This window comes from Pinus tabuliformis, chromosome 7 (genome assembly GCF_031772625.1).
Source record: "Pinus tabuliformis cultivar Carrire ecotype Pingquan chromosome 7, CPIR1, whole genome shotgun sequence".
NCBI classification, from domain to species: domain Eukaryota; kingdom Viridiplantae; phylum Streptophyta; class Pinopsida; order Pinales; family Pinaceae; genus Pinus; species Pinus tabuliformis.
In genome coordinates, this window is record NC_142293.1 from 1019383044 (window position 1) to 1019401396 (window position 18353).

At 37.6% G+C, this 18353-nt stretch overlaps 1 protein-coding gene and 1 pseudogene across 1 annotated transcript in view; one reads left to right on the top strand and one right to left on the bottom strand.

Moving 5' to 3' along the window:
- Positions 1-2623: 2623 nt before the first annotated feature.
- LOC149251087 (enolase 1 pseudogene) lies at positions 2624-9069 on the bottom strand (annotated as a pseudogene).
- A 6510-nt stretch (positions 9070-15579) lies between these two features.
- PGI1 (phosphoglucose isomerase 1) overlaps positions 15580-18353 on the top strand; it is a 142281-nt gene continuing 139507 nt past the window's right edge. The window contains exon 1 of the mRNA XM_089459301.1: positions 15580-16602. Coding sequence (XP_089315427.1) covers positions 16036-16602 — 567 coding nt within the window. The 5' untranslated portion in view covers positions 15580-16035. The remainder of the gene's footprint in view (positions 16603-18353) is intronic.

Below are 18353 nucleotides of genomic sequence, written 5' to 3' on the forward strand. Positions count from 1 at the left end.
TATTTATTTAAAAAATCTACCCTAATTTGCTGTAAAAACACTAGATCAGGTAATACTGAAGTGCCAGATCAACCATTCAAGTAAACCTAAGAATGATGTCGCTTGAGAATGCTTCCACCAGGACACAGATGTAATTGCTGGCAGCCCTTCATGCACGTAATGAGCATGGTTACGTAGAATACAACCTGATCTATCAGTCAAACTGAAAAACATGTCCATGTATGTTGCCATTGGATCGCGGAAGCCAGACTCTGTTGGCTGCCCCAACTCTGCAACACATACCTCCAGCTGCACACTGTCAATGTAAACATCTGTAGGCAATTCTATGATTTCTTGTTTCAATGGAGGAAGGATTTCCAAGAACTTTTTAGGGTCTTGGAAATCATATGACTGGATCTGCTCATCTAAATATTGAATCTCCTTCTCAACTCTTTCAACAACTAACTCACAAAATCTAGTTTTAGTTTCAAAAGGGAACTTTGGAGATTTCAACCAATGAAGCAAGGCACTGAAAAAATCTTCATCAAATTCAGAATCTGCTAACTCATTTCTTACTTCTTCTACAGCTTCACACAGGGCAGGGTTTGCCACATACCCTACCATTGCATGAATGGATCAGCAAGCGTTGGAATGTCTGGATCGAATTGGAGTCGCCAGGTGAATGGTTCAGCCTGCATATGTGTCTGACTGTTGTCCACCATCAGCATCAGATCTGCAATTTGATTTCATGTACTGGGACAAGACAATCAACAAGTCGAATGTTCTCCCCAGTATGGTCGCCAATATGTTAGCGCTCGAATTTGCCTCAGGCTGAGGAAGGCAAAATCCAAGGCAACATCAAACCACTTAGCCTCGTAGCTAGCCCTACGAGGACAGGAGAGGGCTCTCTCCGGGTCTATCTCGGCAAAAGGTCTTCAAAAAGGGGCTGAGATGACTTTAAAAGAAACTGATTTTAGGCTAGTAAATTGATAAAAAAGGGGTTTTTAATAAAATGATAGGGTTTTTCTGGGCTGCATGGGGCAAAGAAACAGCTTGAACAAAGAAATGTAATCAAAAACACAGATTGTCTCCTGAGGCAAGGTAGGCAAGAAAGTTTAACATCAAATTGAGATTAAATGGAATGGCAAGACTGTTGAGGAGCTGACAAGGGCATAGAGGATGAATCCTTGTCAAACAGAAGAAAACATTAAATATGAACAAACTTAAAGGCAGAGCATACAAAATATGAATTCTACCTTAACACTTCATTTGTTCAATTGGAAATAATCATGAAATGAAATGAACACATAACAGGCTATACATGAAACAAAGGAGGACACAAATGTTAAATCTCATACCACAGGAATCTCAGAAGCCAGAGCTGTGTATTTTCATTAAAATCTCTGTCAAAGACTGTACAATGGAAGCTCTGTTTTCTCTTACATGCACACCTCTCAGAATTCTCTCCCTCCCTCTTTACAAAATGTTTTTTAATACCATAAACAGCTCAGAAGAAAACCGATCCATGAAAAGATGGAACTGTTTCGACTGGCACTATGAAAAATAGTAAAAAGCCACTCATCGGTTCCTAAAGATCAGCGCATACATATCTGTGACCAATACAAAGGCGGACGCTGTAGTGTGAACCCTCCAAATCATAATTGAAGACTAGGATATGCGATCTGTCCCTATTTTTCTGCTCAGGATCGATGTCTTCGTTCTAATTTTGTTTTCGACCTGGACTGCCACGTTATACTTTCCATTTCCTCTTGCTGTTAGACCAAATTGGCATGTGGAATGTGGAGGTCGCCTTTTTGACAAGCGCATTGCAAAATCAAGCCACGTTACTATTTGAAACAAAACCATTTTTACATACAGTAAATTGACCAAGAACCTTCCCCTACAGGTCGATGAAAAACCATTTTTTCTAAAAACAGAGCATCGTTTCCCTTGAATTCCTCTGATGGCCAATTAAGAGATAAATGCTGGAGCACAGATCCCTTTGAATCATTAACTGAAGTCTTGAAATAGGAATCGAATCCTATGTCTTCTGTTGTGATGTATATCTTCGTTCCAATTTAAAGTATTTTGGCTCCGTTTGAATAGCGCTCTTGGGCCATATTCATGAGCCAGCTGTTGCTACCCAAATCACTGCCTCTGCACACGCATAAGGTTATACAAAGATGCATTCATTCCGCACCTTTGTATTTGTTGTCAGAACGACATACTGAAATCAAACATATATGTTTGTATTCCCTATTGGAGCTTTCTTAGTTTCTAATTCGTCCAAAAAGAAGAGCCTCTAGTTCTAAGGCCAACAATATAATGACAGGAAATAACAAGCATGAATGGACGATGTTTGAAATGTGCTATTTTGTATGCCTTAATTCGGATAGAATATACAAAGCGTTCATTGGAGCAGTCTTGAAGCAACGTTATGGTACATGGAGCAGCGTATTGGAGAGCGTTAATTTGCAAATGTTTTCTCACATATTTGGCAGCATGCTCACTTATTATCGCTTGGATTTGGCATATTATTACTTGCAGTTGGCTTATCGATTCCTTTGTACCCGCGATGGCAAACCAATTGTAGCTGACACCTATGAAATTTATCAATGTTTTCGACTATTTGAAGTGTTCACCATCATTTGCAATGACAGTGAAAAGACCTGATGCCACCGCCACCTGCAGGTCCATTGGTATAAAGAGTTTCAAATTCCTGTGTAAAATGAACTGCATGATCCTTTTCAGTGTAAAACTCGGAAGCAGCTACATCCATGCCAATAACAACCTTGCCAGTATAGCCTGCTTTCTCAATGGCAATCTTCAATAACTCGAGGCCTTCTTTATTCTCCTGAATATTTGGAGCAAAGCCTCCTTCGTCTCCAACATTTGTTGCATCTTGACCATACTTTTTCTTAATTACAGTCTTCAGATGGTGGTAAATGAACCCATCTGCATGGCCTCTTTAAATGAAGAAGCTCCAACGGGTAGAATCATAAACTCCTGCATTGCCAGTTTATTTCCTGCATGTGAACCTCCGTTAATGACATTGAAAGCAGGTACTGGCATCACCAAAGTTTTGTTACCAGCAATGTTTGCAATATGCTGATAAAGAGGTATCTTCTTAACATAAGCCCTGCTTTACAAACAACAAGAGATACAACTAATATAGCATTTGCTCCAAGCTTTTGTTTGCACCAGCCCCATTGATTTTGAGTTCCATCAAGCTCCTGTACCATGAAGTTATCGATTCCAATCTGATCTACTGGATCCTTGCCAATAAGAGCTGGTCCGATAATTTTATTTACATTTTCAACAGCCTTTGAAACACCCTTTTCCATGTAGTTCTTCCCTCCACCACAAAGCTCCAGTGCTTCATACACACCAGTGGAAGCACCACTTGGAACAACAGCTCTGGAAAGATAACCATCAGAAAGATAAATATCGACCTCGACAGTGGGATTTCCACGGCTGTCAAAAATTGATAATGCCTCTCTTCTCCTTCACTTTACATTGGCTCTCGTCATAGATTTCAACACTGGCACTATCCTGGTTAGAATAACCAAGAAATGTTTAAAAGAGAGGGATGAGTTTGGCGGGATTGAGCCTCTGCAAGCCTTGGAACTTTTTGAGCAGTTCGTATCAGAAGACTAACAACAGTTCCCACTGTGGTACTTTCTGAATATTCCTTAAGGAAATATTTAAATTTACTATCCAGGTCTCCAATTCTGATGCACCCTTGCTCTATCTTCCAATTACATTTGTTTTCTCCAGCCTATCTGCTTGGTGAGGAACATACCTCCGGAAAAATACAAATATTAATGTTGTTGTTATCGCTTAGAAATTGTCCTGGTTGTGGAAGGAGATCTCTGAGAAGTACATTGGTAGCATGGCAACGTATTTACAGAAGATTTGAGGAGACGGAGTCTAACAGGCATGAAGCACGACATAGTTCAGTTTGTCGCCAAATGTCTTGAATGTCAACAAGTGAAGGTTGTTCATCGCCATCCAGCAGGACTCCTACAACCACATGACATCCCTATGTCTGAATGGGAGGTAATTTCCATGGATTTTGTTGTGGGTTTGCTACTCACTTCACAAAGGCACAACGCTATATTGGTTATAGTTGATAAATTGACCAAAAGTGCCCATTTCATTCCTTTAAGAGACACTTAAGATGTTACTGTTGTGGCACGAGTGTTTATAAGTGAAGTTATTCGACTACACAGGTTACCCACAACGATCATTTCTGATAGAGACTCTCGATTTATATCTAGGTTTTGGACAAGTTTGCAGTCAGCACCAGAGACTCAGTTGAACATGAGCACTGCATATCATCTAGAAACAAATGGGCAGACTGAAAGAGTAAATCAGGTTATGGAAGACATGCTTAGGATATATATCATGGATAATCAAACTCAGTGGGAAAGGTACTTACCGTTAGTAGAGTTTGCCTATAATAACAGTTACCATAGTTCAATCAGGATGCCTCCTTATCAAACACTATATGGAAGGCCATGTAGGACGTTGTTGAGTTGGGAAAAGTTGGAGGACCGAGTAATACTTGGGCCAGAATTAGTTCAAGAAATGGAGGAACAAGTAAAGCAGATTCGACAAAGGTTAAACAAAGCACAAGATAGACAAAAGAGTTACGTTGATTCACATAGGATTGATCGCAGTTATAAAGTAGGGGACTAAGTTTTTATTCGTATCCGACCCAACAAAAGCACCATTCGGTTTGGGAAGGGGACGAAGTTGTCACCTCGGTTTGTAGGATCTTTTAGGATCCAGGAGAAGATTGGACTAGTTGCCTATCATCTTGTACTGCCACCCCATTTGCATAAAACTCATGATGTTTTTCATGTATCTGTTTTACGACATTATGTTTTTGATGAATCTCACAAAGTGGATTGGAGGGAATTGCAGGTCTCGGACATGGGAACCATAGTGGTCGAACCATTACGCATATTGGACTATAGAGTTCGACAGCTCAGACATCACATGGTGGACCAAGTTAAGGTCTAGTGGGATAAGTATAGCCTAGGATCTACTACCTGGGAGGATGCAGAGACTATACATCGTAACTACCCCTCACTTTTTGAGCATATGTGATGCCCATTTTGACTTAGACAACTACCTATGCTAAGGTTCTGTTTTGCAGTTCCATGTTATTTATTTATGAACGTTATGTAATATTGATGCATTTAGTTGGACACATGAAACTACTTATATAAATCATTTGATGGATTCAATATTGATGATGGAAATTTTTTTGATGTATGGCCTAGTGTATGATCACTTAGTGATGAATTATCTAGTGCGTGAATTATTAGAATTATTGTTGTTTCATGTATGGCTGAAGTGGATATGATTTATTTAATGGATGACTTAGTGAAATTATGATTTATTTCTAGTGTGAACTGTAAGATTGACACGTGGATACTAAACTTAATAACATGATGTTTAAATATCACTTATCTATATATATCTTGTTGTTATATAAATGCATGAATGAGAGTTAACCCGCAGATTGGAAAGAACTATGTGATAGCTAAGGTATACTCTTCCATTGGGGGAAGGTCGAGAAATCTCATGGGGAAAGGTATAATGTACATTGTTCTATTACATTTTGTATCTACTAGATATGCACTCTTATGACATGGGTAAAATGTGAATGATAGGTGACAAGACTACCTGACTGGATTATTCGATGACAAGTATCCAACTAGCGTTGTAGTGTGGTCCATATTAGGGTGTTGACCCTAGTTGTGAGGACGGGTGGAGGTATTTCCCACCGTGTAACCTCCAAACTTGGAATCGTGGGAGGGCAGTGGTGGACACGCTCCCCTAGACGTGTGATGACTTGCTAGTTGCTTGCTGGGGAAGTTAGGTCGATATAGTTGACGCTTCTGCCATATTGGTTTTATTAGTGGTTAGATTGGTATAGCTGATGCCATTGTATATAGCAGCAGAGGATGGATAATGTGGGAACAGAAGTAGGTCAGGAAGGATAGGAGGATATAGATCAGTTGGAGACTCTTGATGGAACGTGATGTCATTGCCTGACTTATTAAATTTTACTACTATAACTCTCTCTCTCTCTATTTTGTTATGCCTTATTGTCAAACTGCTTCGAACTCCTTGTATATTTTACACTCTAACTTCAGGACGAAGTTTTCTTAAGGAGGAGAGTATGTAATGCCCTACTTAAACTTATCATGAAAATTTTATTAGTGTTTAAATTACCTTAGAATATTGATTTCTAATTGTCAATAAATATTGGTACATACCTACATTGGTGAAACTGTAAATTTATTATTGATATAAATTTCGTTATTATTCAATTCCCAACTTACCTCTTTAAATTTCAATTTTGATAGGATATGGTCTCCTTCCATTTATTCCAAATTATATATTCATATCTCATCCCCAAAATGTTCTCTCAAATTTACTTGGGAGAAGACATGGTCCTCTCCAATTAATTACCAATTATATATTTATATCTCATTCCCAAAATGTCCTCTCAAATTTACTTGGGAGAAGACATGGTCCTCTCCAATTAATTACCAAATTATATATATTCATATCTCATCCAAAAAATGTCCTCTCAAATTTACTTGGGAGAAGACATGGTCCTCTCCAATTAATTACCAAATTATATATATTCATATCTCATCCAAAAATGTCCTCTCAAATTTACTTGGGAGAAGACATGGTCCTCTTTAATTAATTACCAAATTATATATTCATATCTCATCTCCAAAATGTCATCTCAAATTTACTTGGGAAAAGACATGGTCCTCTCTAATTAATTACCAAATTATATATATTCAAATCTCATCCCTAAATTGTCCTCTCATATTTACTTGGGATAAAACATGGTCCTCTCCAATTAATTACCAGATTATATATTCATATCACATCCCCAAAATGTCCTCTCAAATTACTTGGGAGAAGATAAGTCAAATGTAAGGATGAGGGGGTAGTTATGGCATTAATGGGAGGCGGTTGAAGTGGAGAAGAGAAATGGGCATAAAAGGGGAAGGATGAGGGGAGGAAGGGAATCCTTGGTTTTGGTTTCGTTGTGGTTTAGAGGATTTGTATTGAGAGGAAGGTGGAGAAAAGAGAAGGGAGAGAAGGTGAGTATTGTTTATCTTGGACACACTACATTTGGTTGGACTTGGGCTCGGAAGGCTAGAGAACCTGTGGAGGTTTCCTGGGTTATGAAATACTTCCTAGTTGGCTGGGAGGTAAATCCAGTCGATAGTCAAGAGGAGCATCCCAGCAGGATCAGGAACTTAGAGGCATCTCCATCAGGCTATCGGAACAGGTTTTCCTCTGTTTATAGATTACTCATGTAAGTGATTGAAATGAAATGCTTACTATTTAATTGTGGGAAATAAATTTTAAATGGTAAATTATCATCGATTAAATGTTTAGTTAGAAATAAGTTATTTCCCGTTTTATTGTATTTAAAATTAGAGAAATTTAGTTTAGTTAGAGGACCATAGAGAGGAGTCTCACACTCCCTATTAATCAGACCCCCAACCAACGCACCACAACCATTTTATTGATTAATCCGCTTGAGAATTCATATAAACCAAACATTTGCCCAGTGCACCCAGGCATGGGGGAACTAGGAGAGGGCACGGAACTCAAGACGATTATTTGTTAATTAATTTTTTTTTATGCAGGTGGAACCATGACTTAGCGAAATTTCCAGGAGGGTGAAATTTTTGCAATGTCCAAATTGGAAAAAATTTATGTCGATCTTAAACCTCTTGGTGACACAAACCCGATGGCGCAGTCAGTTTCATAATCTAAGCAACCGATTTGCAGAGGTCCCGAAGGAGGGAATCTTTAAGGAATATAGGGGGAATCTAAAAGATTCCTTAAGCCCCAAAATTCCACTTTTTTCAGAATTCAGAAATTTGACAGTCGATTTTGCACTATTCAATGCCAAAAATCTAATGGTGTGTTCAGATTTTCCATTTTCTTATTCTATTTTTCAGCCACTTTTCTAAGTGGAATGCAGGTGTCAGCGTTTATGTGCGATCAACCATTTCCATGTGATTGATGCCGTGAGATCGATGGCACAAACAACTTCAGCAGTTTGACATCCGCTTCTTTAGATGGCCCCTGGTTGTGAGGTATATGCTATATGTTCATGTACTTCTTTTGCTATGCATTGTGCTGCACAGATCCCTGTTGATGCTTGATGTGGGATCTTGTTTACTACTTGTTTTCATGATTCCTACTTGATGTGACATGGAATCGTTTATGTGCTGTACTTGTTGTCATGATTCGTCATGTTATGTTTTGAGATCCCTTTGTCGTATGTTGATGGGATATTCATGTTGTCATCATGCATGTTTTTCATTGAGGTCCCTCTTATGCCATGTTGGCAGGATGTTCATCATGCATGAGTTTATGTCATACTGATAGGAGTCTTTTGACTGAGAGTTCCTGTAGTGGAACATCTCTTGGAGCCACTCCTGTGTGAGGGCATTTTCCTTGTATGATAGTGACATCACCTCTATGTACATCATCACTATTGACAACACTTAATGCAACAACCTACACCATCTTGACACCAGGGCCTGTAGACGTAGTCCCTCCTAGACGAACTCCATTATCAATGGCTTATGTTTTCATGTGCTGATGATTGTCGTGTTCCTCTTCTTTACAACATGCAAATGTATTCATTGATGTTCTTTTAAAAATGCAATTTAACACATCATGAAAGTAAAAGGTCTTGGAAGGGTCCTTTGTCACACCCGGACCTGGATTGGCTAGCAATTCACCCGCCATCTGTATGGATTCCTGTAGGTTCTTTATACCTCTTTTCTTCCCTCCTTTGCCTTGTCCCCCTAGATCCTGGGCATTCCCTGCTTAAGAGCCAAGAATGTCAGGTGGCTCTGGCTACTTTTGAGACTGTTTGGCTTGATAATGTTGGAATGTCTCTCGATAAAGTTTTTTTTGGTCTTCTAGGATGAACCTTTCCTCCAAGTTACACCATTCATGCAACAATCTCTCGAGGACTTGCTCCTCCATGCTCATGTCGTCCTTGTTCCCACTAAGCTCCATGGTGTTCTAATCCTGAGTTGTTTATGTTCCTTCTTGGTCTGTCGGCTCTTCCTGTGCCTTCCTCTTCGCTGCTGGGTTTACTTTCGATATACCTCTCTTCTCCACTTCCTTTCCTTTCACCATTTCTCTTAAACTTTCCCCCTCCTCCCGTAGGATTCCAAATCTATTGGAATTTTATGGGTTTTTCTGATTATGAGTGGTTTGATTTACCTGTGGGGTTTTTGGGGGCCGCTTCTATAAGAAACTTCGTGAAACCCTTCTTCCCCCTCTTGCGTTGGTGCTACCTCTTTTGGTTTTGTCTTCTCCATTTTATTTGCCTAGCTAAGGGGGCACGCCTTGTATAGGTGTCCATATTCGTGACACTGCCTGCATCAAAATAGGATATGTTCGTAGTCCAATGATCGTTTCCATACTTCATCCTGGTATTCAAACTCCATTGACTCTCGTAGTAGTTCTGTGATGTTCATATAGACACAAATCCGCGCATAGGACGTGTATCTTCCTCTTTTGGTAGAATCTACCACTTTAACAAATCTACCTTTGGAGTTGCCAATCCCTTCAAGAATTTCAAGATCCCAGAAGTCCGTTGGCAAAGCGAAAAGATGCACCTAGACTAGGGAAACCATGAATTGTTCTTGGTCTGGGTTATAACACTCTTCCCATAATCGCATAAACAACCCAACATTGTAATAGAAATAGGGTCCATTCTCAAAGAATTGTTCTTTATCTTCCAGAACATGGAAAATGACTGTAAAAAAACCCTTAGCCCCTAACTTAAGGTCAATGTTGCCCTTTGGTTGCCATTTCATTTAGATCCATTGGAGTAATTCTCTTTCTAGAAGCCAGATGCCTATAAATTTGTAGATCAAGGCATGATCTTTCATGTACTTTTTGTAATTCTCGAGTTTGTTAGCAGGGATTACAAATCTTGGTTTCTTTGTTGCTTGTGGGAAGCATTGTCCTCTGAGGCGGTTTTACCATTGGCCCCCCTGGACTGGTTCTCCGCTAGGGCCGATCACATGAGAAGCGGAAAGATTTGCATTGCTCTTACCCTTGAATTTGCCGGCAACTACATTTTTATAGGAGGGGATCTCTCCCCCCTGCGGACGAGCTCATGCTCGGGCTCAATACCACGTAGGTTGTGTGAAGTTGTCAGGAGCAACAGACTAACAACCCTATGTGTCTTCATAAAATCAACCAGAAACCCTAGAAACCCTAACAGAGCAACATTTAACATAATGTTTTTTAATTTATAAGATTTTTTTTTTAATTTATTTTTGATTAAATCAAAATATTTATATAACACCTCTAAAGCTAGTTAAAATATTATATTAAATATATAAAGAAATAACACTTATTTCAGTTTTTCATTAACTAAAAAAATTAAAATATATTCAAAGTTTAACACTATGAAATTAAATTTATTAATTTTAAATAAAATTTATTTCTATTTATCTCAAATATGATTAGTTGAAATGTCTCGCTTCTTATTGTATAATGATGGCAAGCATGGACTTTTGTGTACTCTATTATTAATTACTATGTACATTAAATATAAATAATTTGAAAATTAACAATATATAATAATTACTTTGTACCATAAACACAAATGGTTTGTAATTAAATTCAAAAATTCCATTTCGTCATTAGTGTAATGTATTGAATAAACAATTTTTATGAGTTTTATTTTTTAATTTACAAAAAAATAATTTAAAAAATACAAATTTGAAAAAAATATGTAAAAATAACATGTTTACAATTTGTACAACTCTCATTATATCAATCTATACTCTAATGATATGACATGACTATAATGTCGATTTGACTCATCACCGTTATCAAAAATGATATGACATGTGTACTATAATATGAGCATTTTATAAAAAAATTATCATCATTCAATATTAAATAAATAATTATTAGCTTGTGATCATTCTCTTCAATATCAATTATATATATATATATATATATACCTTATCTACCAAAAAAATGTTTAATTATATTAAAAATTAATAAAAAAAAGGGTCAAACAAATATTCATATAACTCATTTTACAATTTTATTATTGTTTGGAGTACATAAAACACATCACGACATTAGAATATTTTATTAAACTAAGCGGCACATAACGCTAGCTATGCGGCCTTTTTTTTTGCACATTGGAGAAGAAAGAAAGAAAGGAATTATTTTAACATCCACGAGGCTAAAGATAGCCTATGAGATAGATTGCTTCTTTATCTGCTTGATGTATTCGACCCTTTTTCTGTGAAGCTTCAAAATAAATGCTCCCAGCTTCTGGACAAACCCCTTGCTAAATACATTATCATAAGAGCTAACTGCCAGCATAACTTTCCCTGTTGTCTTTGAAGGCCTCACATTCTAAAATGAAATGTTTTTTTGTTTCCACTTTTCCAGAAGAACAAAAAATGCATACTCTTTCCTCCCACACTTCCTTCGGTCTTTTCCAGTGCCCTGTTTCACAATGGGGTTGATGATAATTAGTTTTTAACTGAGTAATAAGAATTTTGGCTCTTTAAGAGGTATTGGTCTCTATGTATGCTTTTGGTTGATGACTATGAGTGGGGATTAAACACTTCAATATAGTACTTTTTCTTTATTCTTAACTCCTTATTCCAAGTACACTTGTGGAACTTTTCCATAACAAAAGATTTTATCTCTTTGCTATTTATGGGACACGCATTCAAGCAAATACCCCATTTAATAAACCATTTGTTATTTTGATGCATCCAAGTTTTTTTGCTTTTGCACAATCTATCATTAAAGACAACCTTAGGGCCATCTACCCTCTTCCATTTGCTCAATTTTTTTTAAATACCTTATGATTCGCACCATAGCGATTGCTTCAATAGGAGCAGTCCTTGTTTCACTTAACAAGATATCATAAGGAACTGCACTTTTAATCTTAAATTTGTTTGTAATCAAATGCTTCTGAATTCTCTCAATTTGTCTCCACTGCATGTTGGATGTACTGTTGGCCCATAGTTCACAACCATAGAGAATCACTAGAATCACTAGAAGCCCAAAAAAAGTTTAAGTGGTTTTCCAGTCCCATAACTCTGTCTCTCTACACCTATTTTGAAAAGCATAAAATGCTTTCCAACCCCCCAAAGTTCTTTTATTTCTACAACCATTCCATCTTAGATTTTTGTTGAAGTCAATTCCGAGGTATTTGTAATCCGCAACTTCTTCTAGAATGTTGCCTTCAAAGTAGAACTTATGCTGGTTATGTTTTATTTTCATAGACAAAACCACTACTTTCGTTTTGCTGATATTGACTTGCATCTACAAAAATACTTATGGGATAGTAAGTGCTCTTGCAGACCAAGAGTCGATTTAGCAATCATAATAAGTTCATCTACATACAAAAGAAGCCTTATAACAAACTTGCCCAAATAGATACATCACCTCCTTGCGAATTTAACACTACTCAAGCTTGTCGATATATAAACCAAAAAGGGTAGGAGACAGTGGGAAACCTTGCTTGACCCCGATTTTGCTTCTAAAATTTTCAGAAATGGCTGCTGAAGTTCTAATTTTGACTTTCACCTCTTCATACAGTCTATGCATCGCTGCTCTCAAATGTTTAGGAACCCCAAGTTCCTCCATTCTGTGCCAAAGATTATCCCTAGGAACAGAGTCAAACACTTTTATAAAATCAACAAAGCAACAAAAGACTTCTTCCTTTTTCTCCCAAACTTTTTCAATGATGTGCCTTAAAGTTATACAATGATCAACTATGGAATGTCTAGGTCTAAAACTTGCTTGCCCTTTAGCACGCTTATTTCTTTCTTCTGCCCACTAGCTAATTTTGTTTTCTAGCATGCTTCCAAATAACTTTGCAAACAAAGGGTTTATCATGACGATCCTATAATTGGAAGGATTATTGACGTCACAGCTCGTGAAAAGAGGTATTGCTTGACTAGTTGTCCAATCTGTGGGGAGCCCCTGTTGTATGATGTTGTTGAATATTTTTGTAATGTGAGGTGCAAGAATATTTGAGCCCCACTTTAGATGTTCTGCTTGTAGTTTAGCTAAGTCTTTTGCTTTTCCACCACCCAACTTCTTGATACCCATCTCTACCTCTTGTACCGTGAAGAGTTCAGTATCAGTGTTGACCAAGGGGGGAGGGTCAACCTTGAGAACCTGCTCATAGAGTTGTCTTGCATAGTCAAACCATTTAGAAGCTGTAATATTATTTCCAATTTGTATCTTTTTCGGTTGGAGCTCCTTCCAAAATAATTTGGGATTATTTTTCCCAAGGAAGATTAGTTCTTCCCTCCTTGAAAATATTAAATCGACCTTTTTCTTACTTAATAACTGTTTGTAAGCTTTGAGCTTTATGTTATCCTTGTTTGACTCTTTCCACATTCTCCTTGTCTTTTTGCATTTCTCGTCAAACCAAGCATTAACCAGAAAGCAATTTGTTTCAAATTTCTTAATTTTTGCTCTTTTGCACTTTGGAACTGCGCATTGAATTAAATGTGTTAATTCATGACTATGAAGGTTGTGAATTGTAATTTTCTCCTTCTCGAAGAGCCTCTCTAGCGTCATTTTGAAGGTATTACAATTTTATGGGGTCAAAGGAATTTAGTCATTTGGGAGATTTTGTTGGACATGCTGAATTTTTTACTCTAATTGTTTCTTTCCAATCCAAGAGAAACATAAATAAATTGGCTTGTGATCTAATTTTAAGTCCCACAGTTGATCTCTAATCAAAATTTCCTCCATTTTCTCACACAAACCATGCGAGCGAATTACATAATCTACCACACTTGCTCCATTGTAAGTATTGCAAGTGAAATTATCAGACTTTGCCCATTTAGTCAAGCCATTACAAATGACTAAATGAAAGGCCCCACATAGAGTAAGCAATTGTTCACCAAAGAGATTGCAACCCTTGTCTTCTGAAATTCTTTCCCACTAATGATTATTTTCCTCTGTAAGCCAAATAGGGTCGTAATCATCTTTACAACAAAGAACGCTAGCTTGCTCACTTGTAGTCCTAGCATTGAAATCGCCCACTATAAGGACTTCACCTAGCTACGAATATGTTGCAATATCCGTTTTTAAGGCTGCAAATGGATTTTTGTCGTCAAGCCCTCTACCTTTGTAGATTTTTAAAACCTGTGGCGCAAAATAGCATGTTGCAATTCTGATGTGGTTTCCATTTTCTGATATTTTAAACCAAATGAATCGCTTATTTGAGTCTTCTTTTTCTAAATGAATGAGACGACCTTCTTTCTCCCTTACTAAAACCATGATACCGCCGTGCCCTTTTCCATTCCCTGCTGCCTTGTTCCACACTGCCATCTTCCAGTGTCCTTCAAACAGAGGTGTCTTGCACCCTTCATGCTCATGTGTTTCTATGAGGCAACTTATGTCTCTATCTTCCGCAATAGACCCTAACCCAGGTCTTCGTCTCCATGGGTAACCTCTGCAGTTCCAACAAGCTAATCTTAAGGAAACTTGGGTATGATTTCATTGCTATTTATTTTGACATGAAAGACTCACATTTGAGTCTTTGTCACTACTTTCCCATACTGACCTTGCTTTCTGATTTCATGTTGAAGACTTTGTTGCCTTTTCTTTATTACCATCTTGTTGCTCTGTTTTGGAAGGAGGTCCAAATCGCACTATCACAACTTTGCCTTTATAAATCCATGCTCTCTTGCCTTCATCTCTTGCTGCCCTAACCTTTAAAATTTCCTCCCTTCTTTTGTCCTGTTGTTTTACAGTTTAATCTTCTTCTAGGAAAAAACAAGAACCCCTCAAGAGATGTTTCTGGCTTAGAATGATATATTTATCATGCAAGCTAGGCATGATGACTTTTATGGGTTTAACTCTCTCCCCGTTAAACTTACCCACTCTCCATGTTTGACATATTTGTCCTTGCCATACCAACTTGTCTTTCAAGAAGTCTCTTGCAAGGTCAAGAGTACATTCATTTTTCCCATAGTCTTTCACCGCTTTAATAGTTATGTTTGATGCCCTATTTTGTTTTTCCTTGCCTTCACTATCTTGCATATTGTCAATCTAAATATTTGTTTCTCCTTTCTTATTAGCAGAATTGCTAATAACTTGAGCCCAAGTTTTGGAAACTTTGGTGGAATATTTTCCCTTTATCTTGGGATGATTTCACATTCATCTCTGTACTTTCCACTACAGATTTTTTTTTTTTTTTTTGCACATTGCCTTCATCCTTTGCCATTATGTCCTCCCTATGAAAACTTCCTGTAACAATGCCATTTGTTCTTTTAAAACTTTATTTCTTTATGCTAAAGCCTTGTTTAACTAAACATAGTAATAATTACTTCAAAATAAACAAATTTAAATATAGTAATAATTACTTCAAAATAAACAAATTTAAACATAGTAATAATTACTTCCAAATAAACAAAATAAAAAAAATGAAGCGGTGAAAGTTGTTAGACATGAAAAAGAAAGGAATCGGTGAGCTTTTTAAGAGTCACATGATGATATGAACTTAATTTTCCCTTGTGAACCAAAAGCGGGGTCGGTTGAACTGAACCACCAGGTAATACATCATAAACAAGCGAAGAAGACGCAGAAATAGCATATACCAAGTAGTCAACCCACCAAAACCATCCTGTGAACTTAATTTTCCCTTGTGAATGTCAAGAAAATCAAAACCGGGGTCGGTTTAACTGAACACCCAGGAAATACATCATACACAAGCGAAGAAGACGCAGAAATAGCATATACCAAGTAGTCAGTGACACACCAAAACCATCACGTGAACTTAATTTTCCCTTGTGAATGTCAAGAAAATAACTGAACCCCCAGGAAATACATCATAAACAAGCGAAGAAGACGCAGAAATAACATATTCCAAGTAGTCAGTGACCCACCTACCGTTTTTCCGAGACATAATAGTAGGGGGTCGTGAGATCGAATCCCCATTTAGAAACGAAGAAGACCAGAACGATGGCGCAGCGTCCTCTTTCTCTGAAGTTATGCGCAGGGGCTTCCATAGACACTTCCTGTTGCCGATATGCCCCCCATCATTTGGTCCCGACACCCAGGATCATGTACAGAACGCCGAGGATCAATTTTCCTGTCCTACAAAGATGCCGTGCCGAGTCTGGAACCCGGGCCAGTGCTGTAGCCCGGGAAATTCCGGCGGAGGTCTCTGGTGCAGATTCATTGGAAAGTAAGAAGAAGAAAAAAGGGCTCGAAACGGATCCTGCGCTCCTATGGCAGCGCTACCTGGAATGGCTTTATCAGCACAAGGAGCTTGGACTTTATGTGGACGTTAGCCGAATCGGATTTACGGAAGAATTCGTGGAGGAAATGGAGCCCAAATTTCAGCGAGCGTTCAAGGCGATGGAGGAGCTCGAGGCCGGTGCCATTGCTAATCCGGACGAGGGACGCATGGTTGGTCATTATTGGCTCAGGGATTCGAAGCGTACGCCAAATCCTTTTCTAAAACAGCAGATTGATAGTACACTCGACGCCATCTGCAATTTTGCGGAGAATATTATCAGTGGAAAGGTCAGTTACTGTGTTCATTTTGCAAATCAGATGGTATTTTGCATAGGGAAATTTAAAAGTTTTATTTTGGGAAATGCTGCAGACTATGAATAAGGATTCAAGAGACATGTACGTTAGATCAGCACATCTGAGATTTTTCTGTTTATTCGTTCCTTTCAAATACGATAATCTTGAAATATTAAGATATCTTATTCTAATGGAATAATCTTCAAAATGAGTTTCTCTGGTTTTGTCTAAGTTTTCGCTTCGAAAATTATTATCTGTTTTCCGTATCAGATAAAAGGAAATAACAACATTGAAACGTCAGGCTTATTTGTTTAAAGAAAAGAATAGTTGAATGACAGAAATTTTCCTTTTTGAATGAAAATAATATTTCATTTCCAGAGGAGGTCCGGCTTTTATTCAAGTTTTAGTTTTCGAAATTAGATCTATTTTGGGTCGTCCTTTTCCTTTTTAAATACGATTTATAAAAGGAATGCTGGAAATATACACAAGCTGATCTCCAGGAGCTGATTTCTCAGCGTCGAGAGGTTTTACTGCTTTTCCTTTAACTTCAAGCTCAAAATTTTTAAATATCTTTGTGATTTAATTGTTCTTTTAATTTGTTTATGGAAGGAAAGCAGGGAACCATATTATGCTGAATTTCACTATGCAGTTTTCGTCAAGGTTCTTTGTTGCTGTATTTAGGTATCAACTATTTTTCATCTCAGGCACTGGTAATGTTTGCATGGAAAATACGGAACAGTCTATATATGCATGTAAAGATGCATTATTTGCAGGCGATTCATTCTGAGTTAGATATACACTTGCATACATCTATGTCTAATCAGATATATAGGGGTAGAAATCTATGTAGACTCTAGAGGTTGTAACTGTTGGTGGAGACAGCCTATTTGTAATTCCTTGTTACTCATTCCTAACTTAGGAAAGTAGGTGATGAGGTGGTTATTTTGATGTGATGTACTTTGAACAAAAAAGAGGGAGCGACACTTCATGTGGTCCTCCATGCCTTGTCTCTAAATGGTCACAGTAGCTTTACAATGTTGATATATGATTCAAAATTCAAATATATCATATTTATGGAGATACAATCCGGAAAAATATCTTGTGAGGTAAAGTGTATTCCAGCCTTTTGTTCCTTTTATTTTCAGGTGAAGGGACTAAGCATGGCTGTTTAAGAATTTTGCAGATCTCTCTATTAAATCTGAAATTCTTTCTTTCGTTTTCTGGGTGTTCCTGCTGTGGTTCACTTTCGTGATTGTCACTTTTGTCATGTAGATGAACTTTTATATTCAAAGTGATGTTAGGGTTAGATTGAGATTGACTAAAGGAATATGCTGTAACCTGAATTATATTAAAGTCAACAATCTATTAATGAATTTAGTATTGGTCTTTCCAACATATTTATTGTTGGCATTAAAGAAAATGAAAATAAATGTTGCCTGGAGATGTGTTCCCTGGCCTGTGGGATGTGTCCTTGAGATGAGGATGCATTACTTGAGATGGGTACAGAAACATTTTAACTCTTGGTCGGCGGACTTCCCCAAGCTTTAGTCTTCAAAATCGGGGGATGTCCACCCAGAAAGGGAAAAAAACAGCAAACATTTAATAAAAAAGCATACCATTGGATGGAAAATTGGTGGGGCCCCAATTGCAATTCCTGGGGCATCTGTGCTGGGTCTAATACTTATGCAAAAGATACCTTAAAACTTGGTATTTAATTTAGTTTTTTTTTTTTAATTTTAGTTTTT